Here is a 13,869-nt window from a genome sequence, read left to right on the forward strand (position 1 = left end):
GGAAGAGCCCGGCTGGCCTAGCGCGGCCTGCCGCCAGCTCTGCTCGGAGGCAGCGTCTGGTGAAGTGGTCTCTCTCCATCCGGACTCGAGCGCTCTCTGGGGCTCCTCGTCCTCCTCTGCCAGCCCAGCTTCGGTCCTGGTCCCGGAGGGGTGGCCCTGCAGGCTCACGCGGTGGGAAGAAGGATGCCTCTGTGCCTTCCTGCTCCTTTTCCCTCATCGTCTTCGGTTTTCTTTTAGAAAGACTGTGGAGCAGGATGAGCATTAGCCATGCTGTAAAAGAGCCGTCCTCTGCTGCTTTGGTTAGTGATAGAGGTTGTGGCTTTCTCCTGCAAAGAAAGGAAGCTCTGCTTGGAACCATAATAGTGCAACATCAAAATTTAACGTATTTGATAGACAAAGGCAACATCATGATATTAGGGCTCAGGATACGTTTTAGCTCTGAAATGGTGTAGGCTTTATGCTGGTGGTTTTCCATGAAACTATTCCAGGTCTATTTCAGATTTGTCATCTTTCCCAGTTGATGATGCTGGGAAATACTAAGAAATGAAACGAATTCGTTAACTTGGGCTTGTGCCTATTGTGTGCTTATGCTGGCCTTTTTAAGAAGCTGCTCACGGATAATGGACTATTCATTTATTTTTATTAAGAATAATGGGTATTTATTTTACAGATTAAATATGAAACGGTGCAAAGACTTAGAAACTGAAGTGTGGGATAAAGAACTTGCATTCAGATGGTGATTTATTGAGCTAAATGTCTTAAGATAATTGAAATGGAATTTAAAAATGGGATTTCTTTAAGTGGTTTTCACTAGTACAGACAGCAGTATTTTCCTTGGTGAACAACGATTCTGAACAATTACTAAGAGAAGACTTGTTCTTCATAAATGTCCATGTCTCATTCTGTAGGGTGAAAGCGCAGGTGATTTTTTTTAACAGCTCTTTTGTCCTTACTATACCACTTGCTCAGATACTAGTTTCATTACTATTTAAGAAAAAGCACATCATTTGCATGAGTTTAAATCTGATATTGTCTCTTTTGAAGGAAGTTATTTGTGTGGGATTGTTTCAGAAGTGTATTTTGTAAGGCGTTAGACAAAGCAACATGTTGTCTCACTAACTTGGCTGTCCACCCCTATGCCCTTGTGTGCTCACTCCCCAACAACTATAGCAATTTAAGTCAGATAAACCTGTAACAGCGTTGTGCACCAGTGTGATCTGTTAGGATGGTGCCTCAATGCTGGGCTTTGTTTTGCTTGAGAAATGCAGTGGTGCTGTGTTTTCATTTGGGCTTTTATGAATTGTTGGAAATAACTGCTGAAGTAAATTACCAGGCTTTTACAGTAATCGAGGAAACTTGTGCTAATTACATCCTCCTTCTCGTAATGCCCAAGTTTGAGGTGGGTCTTTTTGTTGCAGGGATTTTCTGTGTTTTGTTTTGCTTTATAAATTTCAGCATGGCTGTCCTGCCCCAAAAGACTTAAAAGCTTGGATGCGTAGAGATTCCAGTGCTTCACAAATGCTGTAGGAATACATTTTTAAGTCAGCTAGGCCGAGGGGGGGCGGGGGGCAGGACGCGGGACGGGGACGATACGGACGACGACAGAATGGACACACACCCCAACTCCCTGAATTATTTTGAACTATGTAAATTACGTGTCTCTGTACTTTTACCTTGAAGCAGTTTTTTGTTTGTAGACGGTCTAAATATAAATCACTTTGATATAACCTTTGAAGAAGTATGAGGCAGTTTGGGGTGTTTTTCCTTTTTAAGTTCTATTTTTTAATCAAAGTGTTTGGAGTTTTCATGCAGTTGACTCCTCAGTGGCAGCATGGTAGCCCTTGCTTAAGTTTCTCAATTCATTTGCTCCTGAAAAGCCTGAGAGCAGATCAAGTTTCTAAGCTACTGTGTTGGGGTCTAGAAGAACAAGTTGGAAGAATGTCCTTCAGGTTGTTTATTCTCATTCTTTGGAAGGAAGTTTTGGGTCGTATGCTGCATGAACTGCGCTGCTTCTATTCTGTGGGGAAGAGAAACTCATTTCAAGATCTTAATTCAGAGAGACTGGGAAACGCTGTCCCTTGCTGTGGTGCCTGCCGTCTGAGCAGTGTTCTCCCGCACTGCTGTCACTCTTATTTCAGCGTCTGATCTCCATGAGACAATTAGTACCCTTCTGTGGACAGCAGTGGCATTTATTCTTAAAACAAAGCTTTGCGTACTATTTTTAGGTGATCTCAGGATCCATTTTTATATGGCGAAAGCAGGGGCTTATCTTTGAATTGGTAAGGATAATTGTTGACAGGCCTACATCTGAAAGTTCATCAGTCTGATTTTACAGGGATATAAAAATATTTTTGAGAGTAACAGCCGCTTGAATATCTGGCAGTTTTGAGGCCAGTTAAGGCTCTGAAATCTGGATCCTTGTGTGTTGTTGCTGTACTCATCCGCCAGGAGCCATAGCTTTCTTGCTGGTTGGTCTCTTTGCTTTATTATTAATAATAAGAGGGTTGATGGATAAAGCAGATTTTGGTAGATATTTTCATTATCTGTTCATATATCCATTTTAGCTATATTGCTAGCATCAGCTGCTGCCCTAGGATGCAAGCCTCAATCATTGGTATCAGATTGCATAACCTTGTATCAAGGTTTGCCCTAGCACTGAGTACAGAGCAAGTGAAAGGGACTTTTTGGATATTGGTAAACTAGAAGCAGACCAACTTTCCAGAAGTGACACACGTTTTCTAATAAGGAAACATACTGGTTCTCTAACTGGCTGGTCTGTAGTCCCATCCTGGCACAGCTGTGCTGTATGCACCCAGGCCCTGTAAATAAGACACGACGGGATTTATGCTGTGGATCCTTGAAGTCAAAGGAACATTTTAGCTCAGCTGATGAAAATCAGATCCCCTTAGCAAGAGGGCACACTCTTCCTCTGCTGCATGCCAACTCTGAAAAGCATGTATATAACATGAAACTGGAAGATATTTAGGTGCAGCTATATGAATCCCTGTAGACAGAGCAGTATAATAGTGGACTAACCAGTGATTTGTTGGCAAACTAGCATGCTTCTGGTGCAATCCCAAGAGCAGATCGTCAGCACTGGTCTCACTCTCACAGGATTGCCAAGGCTTAGCTGAAACAATCAGAATGGAAAAAAAGAGTCTATTTTTCCAGCTGTATTTCACGATCTGCTCTCCCTACAAATAGATGCTTCCCTTAGCAGGGTAGCGTCTGTCCACTCTGAAAAAAATCTCTTTGTGGAAGGAAAACATTTTCTGCCTCAGACATCCAGATTTCCATCTTGTACCATTAGAGGTTATCAGTCTGTAATAGTTTCCTAACTCTGAGAAAATATTTTGTTTTCTAATAAGTTTTGTCTCCTCCTTACACCACCACCAACAAAAAAACATTCACATGAATATAATCCACTTTAGTAGCTCTAATTGTATGGGTCTTAGCAGGCTTATACCTCTTCAGTAGAGGACAGCCAGCAAGTATTGGAAAGTCTGGACGTGCTTTGTATATAACAGGGACCAGTGCTTGTTATGCACTAGAAATGCTCAAAAGGGGTAATGTTGAACTTCAGTAGTCTTATTTTGTGTGGCTGAAGATGAGTGGGAAAACTGTTGTAGATGTGCTGCTATTCCTTGCCCCTCTGCTTCTTCTTAGATATCCCTACAGATTTTGCTTTCTTTCAAACTGAATTAAAGAAGAAACTTAGGCAGTTCCAAGGAAATAGTAATCACCGAGAAGTTAATATAGTTTTACATATTGGTTGATTTATTTTTCTCTGAGGGCAAGATCATCAAAGCAAACATTATCGGGTAGATATCTGGTAGATTCTGCTCAAGATCTGTGTTGGAGTTGTTCTGCTCTCAGAAACACTGAGATTTTTTTCTGAGATTTGTGAGACCTGTTCTTTGTCTTGGTAGGCTGGCTGTTCTTCCAGTGATGGTGAGTATAGGAGCAGTTTTGGAGTCATGGGGATGGTTAGACCTGGCTAGAAGCTATGCCAGGTTTTATCCTAGGACCCCATATCCCCGGGTTCATGCCTGGCTTTTGGGTTGGTGAGGGAAAGGATGGAGGGCTCCATCTAGGGTTGTGGAGGATGGAGAAACAGTAGTTACAGGAAACTTGATCTGCACTTCAAACAATCTAGGAGCTGGAGAGAGGCTGGAAATAGGTGCCCTTATGTGGACTTCTCCCAGCTTAATATCACCAGTGGAGGTTTCTTTATTATGAACAAAATCAGGGGGACTCTGACACGTAAGGTCAAGAGGCCAGAGCTACGTGAAGGTGACCCAGCTGGTGACTGGCTGCTTACTGCCCTGCAGCTGCAGGGTAGCAGTTCCCAGGTTCTCCCTTGGGATGCCTTCCAGAATCACTGTATAGGCCAGTAGTTGTGTTTCTGTAATATGCCCTTGTGTTAAGATGAAAACTTGGAGGGGGGTGGTGATCATTTACCTTGGTTGTAGGCTTTTTTGTGAATAGTGGTGTGAGGAAGGAGACAGCCAGACTGATGCATGTTTGCTAGTGATGGAAAAAGGAAAATTAATAATAAAGATCTGGGATGACAGGGCACTCCCTAAAATACTGAATAATCATTCTCCTGGCAGTCTGTCAGAGGTGACTTCCTAAGTTATTACTGTTCAGAGGAAAATTAAATATTTAATTGCACAAATATTAGTTTCCGTTTTTTTTATAGGTATTGCCTAAAAAATTTGAAGGAGAGGATATGGAAAGCCTTTGATTTTATTAAAAATATTTAGACGCCATGTGCCTGCATCTGTTTTCTTGAGATCCATAATCTTGTGCCTCTTTTTCCTTTTAAACTTTCAGAACGTTTGAATATAAACTTCAGAAGTGGTCAAGGAAAATAACTGAGAATGGGAATTCTGCTTATTTTAAAGCAGTTCCAGTCTTACCTTAATGCATGATTGCAACAAAAAACTGAATTAAGAAAAATTACGCCTGATGTGTCACAGCATGAGTCCTTTAGTGCTGTAAAGGATGCCTGGACACCTGAATCACTGTTTTTTGCTTTTTGAAAGATCACAGAAAACACCCTCCTGTAGAGAGAGTTTAGCAAGACAGTGAAATGTTTGAAGGGTAAAACATGAAACAGAGACACAATTTTATTAGAAAACTCCCTACTCTGGAGAGCAAAAGGGAGTTTTAGCTCATGGTATTTCTGCTACTGTCATGTCCTCATGGGCCTTCAGTTTGTCAGCAACTACTGGACGACATGGAAATGTGTCACTGACCACAGCTTAGGAAAGTGGTGGAGGCCAGGTTAGGAAAACAAAAGGTTTGCTTTGTAGGGTGATGAAAATTGTCACAATGCAGGAACACAACTGGAAAGGAAAAGCCTCACTGGAAGGGGCGGGGATTTTGAAGCAGTCATAACTACAAGAGATCTCGGGCCAGTAACAAATGTATTAACAATGCTCGTAACAGAGCTCTCGCCACGTGCAGGGGCACAGGCACAAAGCAGCCAGGAGGATCAGCGGGTTCTGTTGGAGAGGGTGTGCCTGGAGGAGAGCAGTCACAGGGAGGAACGTCAATAGCAAACACTACAGCAAAGTGAAGGGGGAGAAAGGAAAGGGGAACTACACTGATCGGGGGATGGATTTAGGTAAATACTAACGTGTAACAATATAACTTGATGAAGATACAGGTATTATTTGTAGTTATTTATTCACTATTGTGCTAATGGATGCTGGGGCATTTTAAAAGGATTTATAACACAGGAGGATTAGAAAGAAATTGAAAATAAATATTTAGATTTGTGTGTAGTGTCTTGTTCAGCCCATTGTATACTTTCAAGAAAAAATATGCAGAAAAGTTGTAGTAGGAAAGTATTCACAGGGTAGTTATCAGTCTTTGAAGTAATGTGGGAAATGCCGGGCACCAGTCTTTTGGTAGAGTTTAAGAGAAAACCCCTCGGTACACTCTGCCTTGTAGTCATGGATGGGCTTGATGACACATTTTTAACTCTAGTTAAATCCTCTCGAAAGTCTTTGCTTGCCCTTCCTGCAAAACCACAGCGCCGTGGCTTCAACAGCGCAGCTGGAGGAGAGGGAGGGGGAGAGGGCTGGTTCTGGTTACGTATCTCATCACCTGGCTGGTGAGCAACATTTGGTAAACTACAGACTGCTTTGGACTGTGACGTGGTTTGGGAGCTCTGTGCCAGGGCTTGAGCTTGCACATGCTGCCTTGCTGCAGAGGCCTGCTGGGAACATAACTGCTGCTGGGGCCACAGCGTGTCGTCCCCTGGGTTTCTGGGGTTGTGATTCAAAACTTGGATGTGTTATGGCAGAGTTCTGAGAAATGACTGTGTGGAGTCTTAGTGTTTGTACCAGTTTGGTTTGCTGTACCTGGGTGCTAGGGAAGTTTTGACGCTGGTTCTTTTGTTTTCCCAGTAATTGGTATTTATTCAGTCATCTTCTAATGCCAGTAAGGCATGAGGGTTCATAACCATCAGTTAGGTAAGCCCTTTCTTTTAAATGATGCCATTTGCAGCTGGGGTTCTGCAATCTCCCCTTCTTGCTAGATAGTATCTAACTTCTCAAGCGTTGTATGCAAAATTCCAGATATTTTATCCAGAGTATTCATCAAATAATGAAAATTTCAGAGAAATCAGCGTTGGATTGAATTTATCCTGCTTGGATGAGACCAAAAAATTCTAGAGGGGGCAAAGGGCCCCAAAAGACCCAGTGCTGATTTTGATGACTATTCAATAAGGCTTGCCCAAAAAGAGCAAGAAGGAAACCGACTTTACTTATAAATGAAAACCATTGACTAGCTGCTATTACAGAAATCATGAGATGCAGTTTTTAACCAAAATGGCTGTAAAAACAGACAGCTCCATACAATCTAATTGAATTTTAATCCCTCCACAGAATCCAAAATCTGCGTTGGCAAATACTGCCCTGCCACAATGGAAATACTCAGAGCCAGGGTAGCCTCATAAATACAGAATAGGGACCACAAGCTAGAGCTTGCAGTGAAACCAAAGACATGTATTAAGAGAAAGAAAACCTTTTTTTTTTTTTTTTTAAGCAGTTAAAAGAAGATGAGACCAAGGAAACATTTGCTTCATTCTTTCAGAATTTCAGTTCTGAAAGTTTTCTGCAGATCAGCACAAGTGACTGTCTCTCCGAGTCTGAAATGGGGAGAGGAAGACCTACTAGTACAGAAATGGAAATGGAGATGCATCCTGCCCCAAACCACGAAGCATACGTGCAATTAACAGATGTGGTATTAAGCCCAGGACAAGGTTTTAACGTTGATTAAGGGCTTTTGGCCTTTTCTGAGAGCACTTGGATGCTGAATTCTGCGCTGTGCTTCTGGAACCTGAGATTGCAGCCCATGCACGTCTTTGCTTGTGGTATCTTACACATCAGCCGGAGTTAGAGAGTTGGATTCTTTCCTTGGTATTTTGCTGCGTGTGCTTTGCACTTTACCCAGCAATTAATCTGGTTCCTCCTGTCACTTGTGAGCTTGTGTACTCCTCCCACACCTGAGATGAAATAGTGGGAGAGTTCTTCTTGCTCTCTCTGGGCTGGGTATTACAAGAAGAAAATGGAAATTTGTGACTTCAGAGGAGCCTGACCCACTACTCACAGTCCAAACAGTGAGAAGCCATTTTGATTTTCTGGTTTTGTCCTGCCATTTCTCATGTGAATGGCTGCCTCAGAAGAAACTCTCTATCGTTCTCCAGCAGTACTGTTTGATTGCTCTTATTCAGAAGTCAGAAAGCACAGAAAAGTTAAAAACTGGAGAGAGTTTTGTGTCCCAGGTTTGTTCATGCTGCTTCAATCACCCCTTATAGCAAGAAAATCTGATACTTCAAGAGCCTTGAAGTTTTTAGTTATGTACAAATTTGGGTGTTTCATCAGGAAAAGAACCCTAAGTATCTGGGTAGCTTAGAAGAAAGGTGAGGGCCCATAGCAGCTAACATTGCTAGTCTGAGTTTTCATGTGCTTGTGTCAGTTTTCTGGTCTTCCTGTATGCTGTCTAGAAAGCGGAGAAAAGGGTTAAATTCTCAGTCAGAAATTGGAGTATATTTGCATTTAATTGTCTAATCAGGAATTGAATGGCCTTTTGGAATTGTACACTGAGGTATATCTGAGAAGGATGTCTTGGCTGAAACAATAGGAAGCAAGATTTCCTGGCTGTTAACTATTAACAATGAACATTTAAGGGGGCTGGAGGGAAACAATGCAAGTTAACCACAGGAAGGTTCAGGGAGTGACTTACCCAGAATGAGAGCAGCTCAGAAGTTTAGGCCTAGGAGTAAGAGAAAATCTACAAATGTTGCATTGGGATGCAGTCTTGCTGACCCGAGGATTGGGGTTTTCTTTATTTTGTCTTTTATTTGAAGGACATGAAAATTTTGTAAGACCATCCAGAAATCCTGCTGGCTGTAATTATTGTTGTCTGCCTTACCTTTCTGTAGAAGGGCAAGTCCCTATTTTGGGGTTGTTCTAGGAACCTGTGAATTATCATTAAGGAAAGAAGTTAAATTTTGGTCAACATGGACTGGATGGTGAACTTTAATGAAGAAATCTTCCTTTACAGTCTGCTGGCAGTAATCTGGAACAGTTCAGGCTTCAAAACGTCTTTTGTGGATTCTAAACAGACTATATTTATTAGTCTTGTGCTGCTGCTTCTATTTGTTTTCAGGTGTAATATATAGCGGTGAATAGTGAGAAAATTTTTTTATTTTGAGGGAGAAGGAGGAAAATTGGAGAAAGTTTGCACAAATGTAGTAGCAAATGCTAAGGTATTCTTTTTTGTGGTTGCAGCCTGCTTTCCAGAGGGTAATGCCAGTGGTGGTGTTCTGCTGATTTAGTTGTTGGTCTCCATTTACAACAAGCCCAAAATTACAGAGGAAATTTTCATTGTATCTTTGATACCTTCTTCTGGAGCCTGCCCGTAAATCTTAGTGGTTTGAGTCATTACTATGACCCATAATGGCTTCAGGGATTTGGTTAGCAGAACGCAACGAGTAATGAAGCCTTTCCATCTTCAGTGTTCTGTCTACCTTAGACTAGTGTAATTTTTGGTAGTGTCAAGGGTACCTATTTCCTCATTCAATGACCTGTCAGTTGGGGTTCTACTAATGGAATTATTTAGAGACTAATCTGTTCTTTTTTAAAAACATACAATCAGTATAAAAATATGGACTAAGTACTCTAAATAATAACATCTGCTTAAAGCCCTGTCTTGCTTAAGATACGTTGACCGTCTGTAAAATTCTGCAGCTACCTGTCCAAGATCAATTGCTGCATAGAAAGAGGTACTGGATTTTGTAATGGTACACGCTACAACAAACTATTTTTCTGTTATATTCTGACACTGATATTTTGGGAGGTGATAAGGTTGTTTTCCTGGTCATAAAGCATCGGACACATGAGAAATTCTTCTGTGTTGCAGATCACAGAGGCCTTGTTAAAGGAAAGAGATAAACAAGCAAAATGGAACGGGATTCCCTTACTGTTGCAAAAGCTGTATGAACATAGCCACCCAAACAGTGATTTCTCCCAGTGCCAAAGCATCTTAAAGGTACTGTCTACGCTGTTCTTCCTGAGAGCTAGGTGTTATTTTGTTGTTGCTTTCTTTAAAGTCTACTGTGATCATATTCTACCTGAATTTTGAAACTGTTTGCATGATAGTATCTGTGAATTGGCTGTTAGATAAGAGCTGGGAATGCATGTAATTGATTAGTCAGTAGATCACACAGATAGTTGGAGACAATTGTGTTTATACTGATGAACAGTTTTCTTTTTGAACCTCTTTTTTTTTTTGGTTACATGCAGGAAATTTCTCCACTTCTTTCAATGGAAGCCATGGCATTTGTTACAGAAGATAGAAAAGCTGCTCAAGAGTCTACTTTCCCAAATACATACACATTTGACTTATTTGGAGGAGTCGATGTAAGTGTGTTTTTTGAACCATATCAAAAGATTTCTGCATGATAGTCATACCACTGAGAAATATGTAAATGAGGTCTTTGAGACCTTTGAAGCTTCTAAATGCAAGCTACAGAATTTGATGTTAAGCTTTAGAGTTGTGCCTGTTTCTGTCCATCAAAATATGAAAAGGGTGTATTTTCCAAGGTATTACATCATCAAAAGTGAGGTGCTTTTATGATATAGAAAACTTGGCTGTTTCTTCAGGCAGTCTGTTTTTAACTTCAAAAAAGGTGAGACCTCTAGGTTCTCAGTGAAAAACGTTTCAAACTACTTCTAGTTGTGAGATTAAATACTACAGTTGGTACTAGAGCACTGAGAATTTCACTTAGCACTGAAGGATATTTGGCTGGTTTTAAGTACATTAGGGCACTCTCTTAAGCAGGTTGTCTGTTTATTGCTGGCATGCAATGGAAAAGTGGAAATTATGGAAAAGTTATTAAACTGCAAGGTTTCTGTAGACTGGCAATTTATGTATTTGTTTTAATTCTACATTACACAAATACCAAGGTTTGCTCAGTTTTATGGTGACAAACTCTGGGATCTTCGCTTTCATTCAAAATGTATGACTTGTATTTTCCAGTGAACTAATTGACGCTTTCTTCCTTTTTTTTTTTTTTTTTTTCCCAGTCTGACTAAACAGTGTCTTTGCTATTTCTCTCTTGTTACACTTAGCATGCCTTTACTTAAGTAAAACTTTTATTTAGGTTATGTTGGTTTGAAATTAGCACTGGTTTAGTTGCTGGTATCCTGTCAACTGAGGACAAAAGTCTTCAGCTACCCAAGCAATTTAGAACATTGTATGAAAATGTTCTAAATTTCCCTTGTTTATAAAGGGAAGTACTGATACTTCCTGTAGAAGTGCTTTTAACATAAGAATATGCAGAATAAGTGTGTGTTGGGGTTTGGGCTTTTTTTTTTTTTGGATTGGTTGGGTGTTTTGTTTTGTTTTTCTTGGGCTGGAGATGGTAAATATCAGATACACTGTAATTACCTGGTACTATGGCCAGAGATTTGGCTGATACAAGTGGGGTTTAATGTGGTTAAATACAGTGGTAGGAGCCAGTGTTATGTGTTTTTGAAAATCCTACTCTAGGACTTGAAAGGGAAGTAGTCTAACCTGAGGGTTCTGTCTATGCCATGTGCTGATTCTGTGTTGCAGTATTTTGAACTGTGAAGCATGAGTAACTTTGAAGGACACTAAATTTGCAGTGTACTCTGTATGCTATAACGTGTGATAGTATATTCCTTAAAATATTTTTGGATTCTAACAGCCTTTACGTCAAGGAAGAACAAAAGCACATTTGTGTCTTCTCCCTGTTTATGAAAACATGTAAAATATTACCCAAGAGTACAAACACATGAACTGATACATGAGCCTCGTGGACTTTGGACTTGAATGCAACCCCTTTCCAAGAAATAAGATCTCATAACTCCCTTTCTGCTCACTCTGCCTCTGGTGAGGCACCCTCTTACCTATTCTCTTTCTGCCATTGGACTTTTGCGCTTCTTGCTGCATACTGTTGCAGTTTCAGTAGGATGGCTGAAGAAAGCCCTCTCCAAGGAGTGTCTCACACCACTGCAGTCCAGTCCCTGGAGTGTATGTGAGGAGCATACCAGTTCTACAAGAATAAGGTGATAAATACATGGTGGGTTACAGTGTTGACCAGGAAAAATAAATAGTAGCTGAAAAGATCTACTCTGTGGCAAGGCAGGAGCGATCATGGCTGTGGCCACCCTTAAGAGACAGACCTGTTGCAGTGGGTGTTCTTTCCCAGGAGAAGAGCAGGTGGCCTGCATCCCAAGTGCATAGGGATATCTTTGGATACTTATCTCTGGTACCAAACCCTGAGGTGTTCATTTCTACTCCTAAAACGTAAGCCATTAATAAGAGCATTACATTACTGCTGCAGCCATTTTTCTCTACCCTATTGATGCTACACCTACTATTACAAATATTACTGAAAAACATGTATTCCTCTTTAAAGTTGCCTATTTATTTATTTATTTGTCAGCGCTTAAAATGTAGGCAGTGCCTCTAGTGCTATCAGATGTTTTCCTCTGTGTCTGGGGTAGGTAGTTTATTAAAGGAAGGGTAAAGCTGGGACAAATAGAGCGAGTTGTACAATGTAAGTGTATTGTCAGTTGGCATGATTTGGCAGGGTGATGTTTGTGTTGCTCTGAACAATTTTAAACTGAATTGCAAAACTAAGGGCTTTTTGCAATCCTTCTTGCAGAAATGATCAGTTCTTCTAGCAGCTAACTCATTTTTAGATAAACTTTTTTTTAAATGTTTTAAAATTAACCAGTGGTATAGGTTAGAACACCTAAAGATCAACTCTAGATCTATCAGAACTGTAGTCCTAGTATTGGAAAGCTGACTGTTGCATTCCTTAAATAGAAACAAGACACTTTATGTATCTGTAAATGTATATGTAAGTATACATACAAGGTGCATGTACATGAGCAGTGGCTTGCTCTTTGCTGGTGAGATTAAAATCTGAAGCAACTAAATTCTGTTATGTCTGGACCTGAAATGTGTTTTGGAGCCCAGCAAGATTTAGGGAAAGCCTTTGCAAAATTTGCATCTCTGTGTAGATTACTGCAAAAAAATTCATTATTTTGGGAGATGTGTGATAGCCATCCTTGATGTTATCTGGATGCATGTGGAATTACATTCTTTGCAAACTCAAATTTAAAACTTGCCAGTGGGAGATTGTTTTATACAACTGTTATTTCTTCAGGGTAGATACCACTGTTTTTTTGTCAATGTAATTTTGGCACCAGTAGGGTTTTGATTGTAGAGCTTCCATTATTCACCTCTGATTTCAGCAGAGACAGGACTAAGTTTGGATTTGTCGCTGACAAATTAATTGGTTATTTGTATCTCAGTGATTTTTCCCTTAATTTTTTATCTTGTTGTTACAGCTTTTAGTAGAAATTCTCATGAGACCAACTCTTATTACACAGAAAAAGAAACAGAAAAGTAAGTAAATAGGTGTTGTGTATATGCTGTATTTTTTTTTTTTCATTCTTGCCTTGTGTCCTTATTCAAACAGAAATTATTCTATTTTTCTGTTACCCTCTTTCCATAACAGCAATTTGCTGTTCCTAAATGAATCATTGGTTTCTTTGTTCTCTGTAGTACTGGTTCATGATGGGATTTAGGATAGTCACCTGTTGCAAAGCACAGCTCAGGAGTATTCCTGCACTCAGCATTACATACTTCTCTCAATGCAGTAAATCTGCAGTCACTGGAAACTTTAATTGTTACTATGACTATAGCTATAGTTAACAATTATTAGTAATAAGCCACAACGTAATAGGAGTTATAGAGATTGTGAGACAATGAATAGTGTGCTGTTTTCCTGACCTTCTCATAGTGACCAGTAATTTCCACACTGCTATAAGGAGAACTTGCCAATGGGGTGCAGTAGCTTCGGTACAGCTTTCCTGATGGAGCAGCTTTGGTTTAGTGTTTTCATTTTTCCTGTTGGTGATTCTCTTGGTTCCCTGAACCCTTCTGAGGAAAGGAAATGTCATGGTACGCTCCATGCCCATCAGCCAGGGAACTTCAAAGGTGTGGTAACTTGAACTTGAGCTAGAGTCAGCTGTGATATGTCTGTGCTGAAAACATATTTTAAATATTAACACACTGGAGTAAATCAGATGGAAAGCTTTCTTATGAATTCCTGATGTTGTATGGAGAAAACTGCATGAACTGTCCTTTATTTTTTGCCCATGCTTAATAATTGGATCTAATACATGTCTTAGCTTTTTCTTATACTGACAAATTTCAAGTTGATCTGTGATACTTTTCCTAAAATACTGTTTACACCCCTATCATTTTCTTTTGTGTGTGACTAGGAATTGCACTAGACCACAAGTACATCTC

The 13,869-nt window shown here is 40.2% G+C and overlaps 1 protein-coding gene across 1 annotated transcript in view; it reads left to right on the forward strand.

Annotated features, from left to right (window-relative positions):
• TRPC4AP (transient receptor potential cation channel subfamily C member 4 associated protein) overlaps positions 1-13,869 on the forward strand; it is a 37,863-nt gene that overhangs the window by 546 nt on the left and 23,448 nt on the right. Inside the window, exons 2-4 of the mRNA XM_074920596.1 lie at positions 9,439-9,567; positions 9,822-9,938; positions 12,903-12,960. Coding sequence (XP_074776697.1) covers positions 9,439-9,567; positions 9,822-9,938; positions 12,903-12,960 — 304 coding nt within the window. The remainder of the gene's footprint in view (positions 1-9,438; positions 9,568-9,821; positions 9,939-12,902; positions 12,961-13,869) is intronic.

The sequence above is a fragment of the Athene noctua genome, chromosome 16 (assembly GCF_965140245.1).
Source record: "Athene noctua chromosome 16, bAthNoc1.hap1.1, whole genome shotgun sequence".
In the NCBI taxonomy this organism is placed as follows: domain Eukaryota; kingdom Metazoa; phylum Chordata; class Aves; order Strigiformes; family Strigidae; genus Athene; species Athene noctua.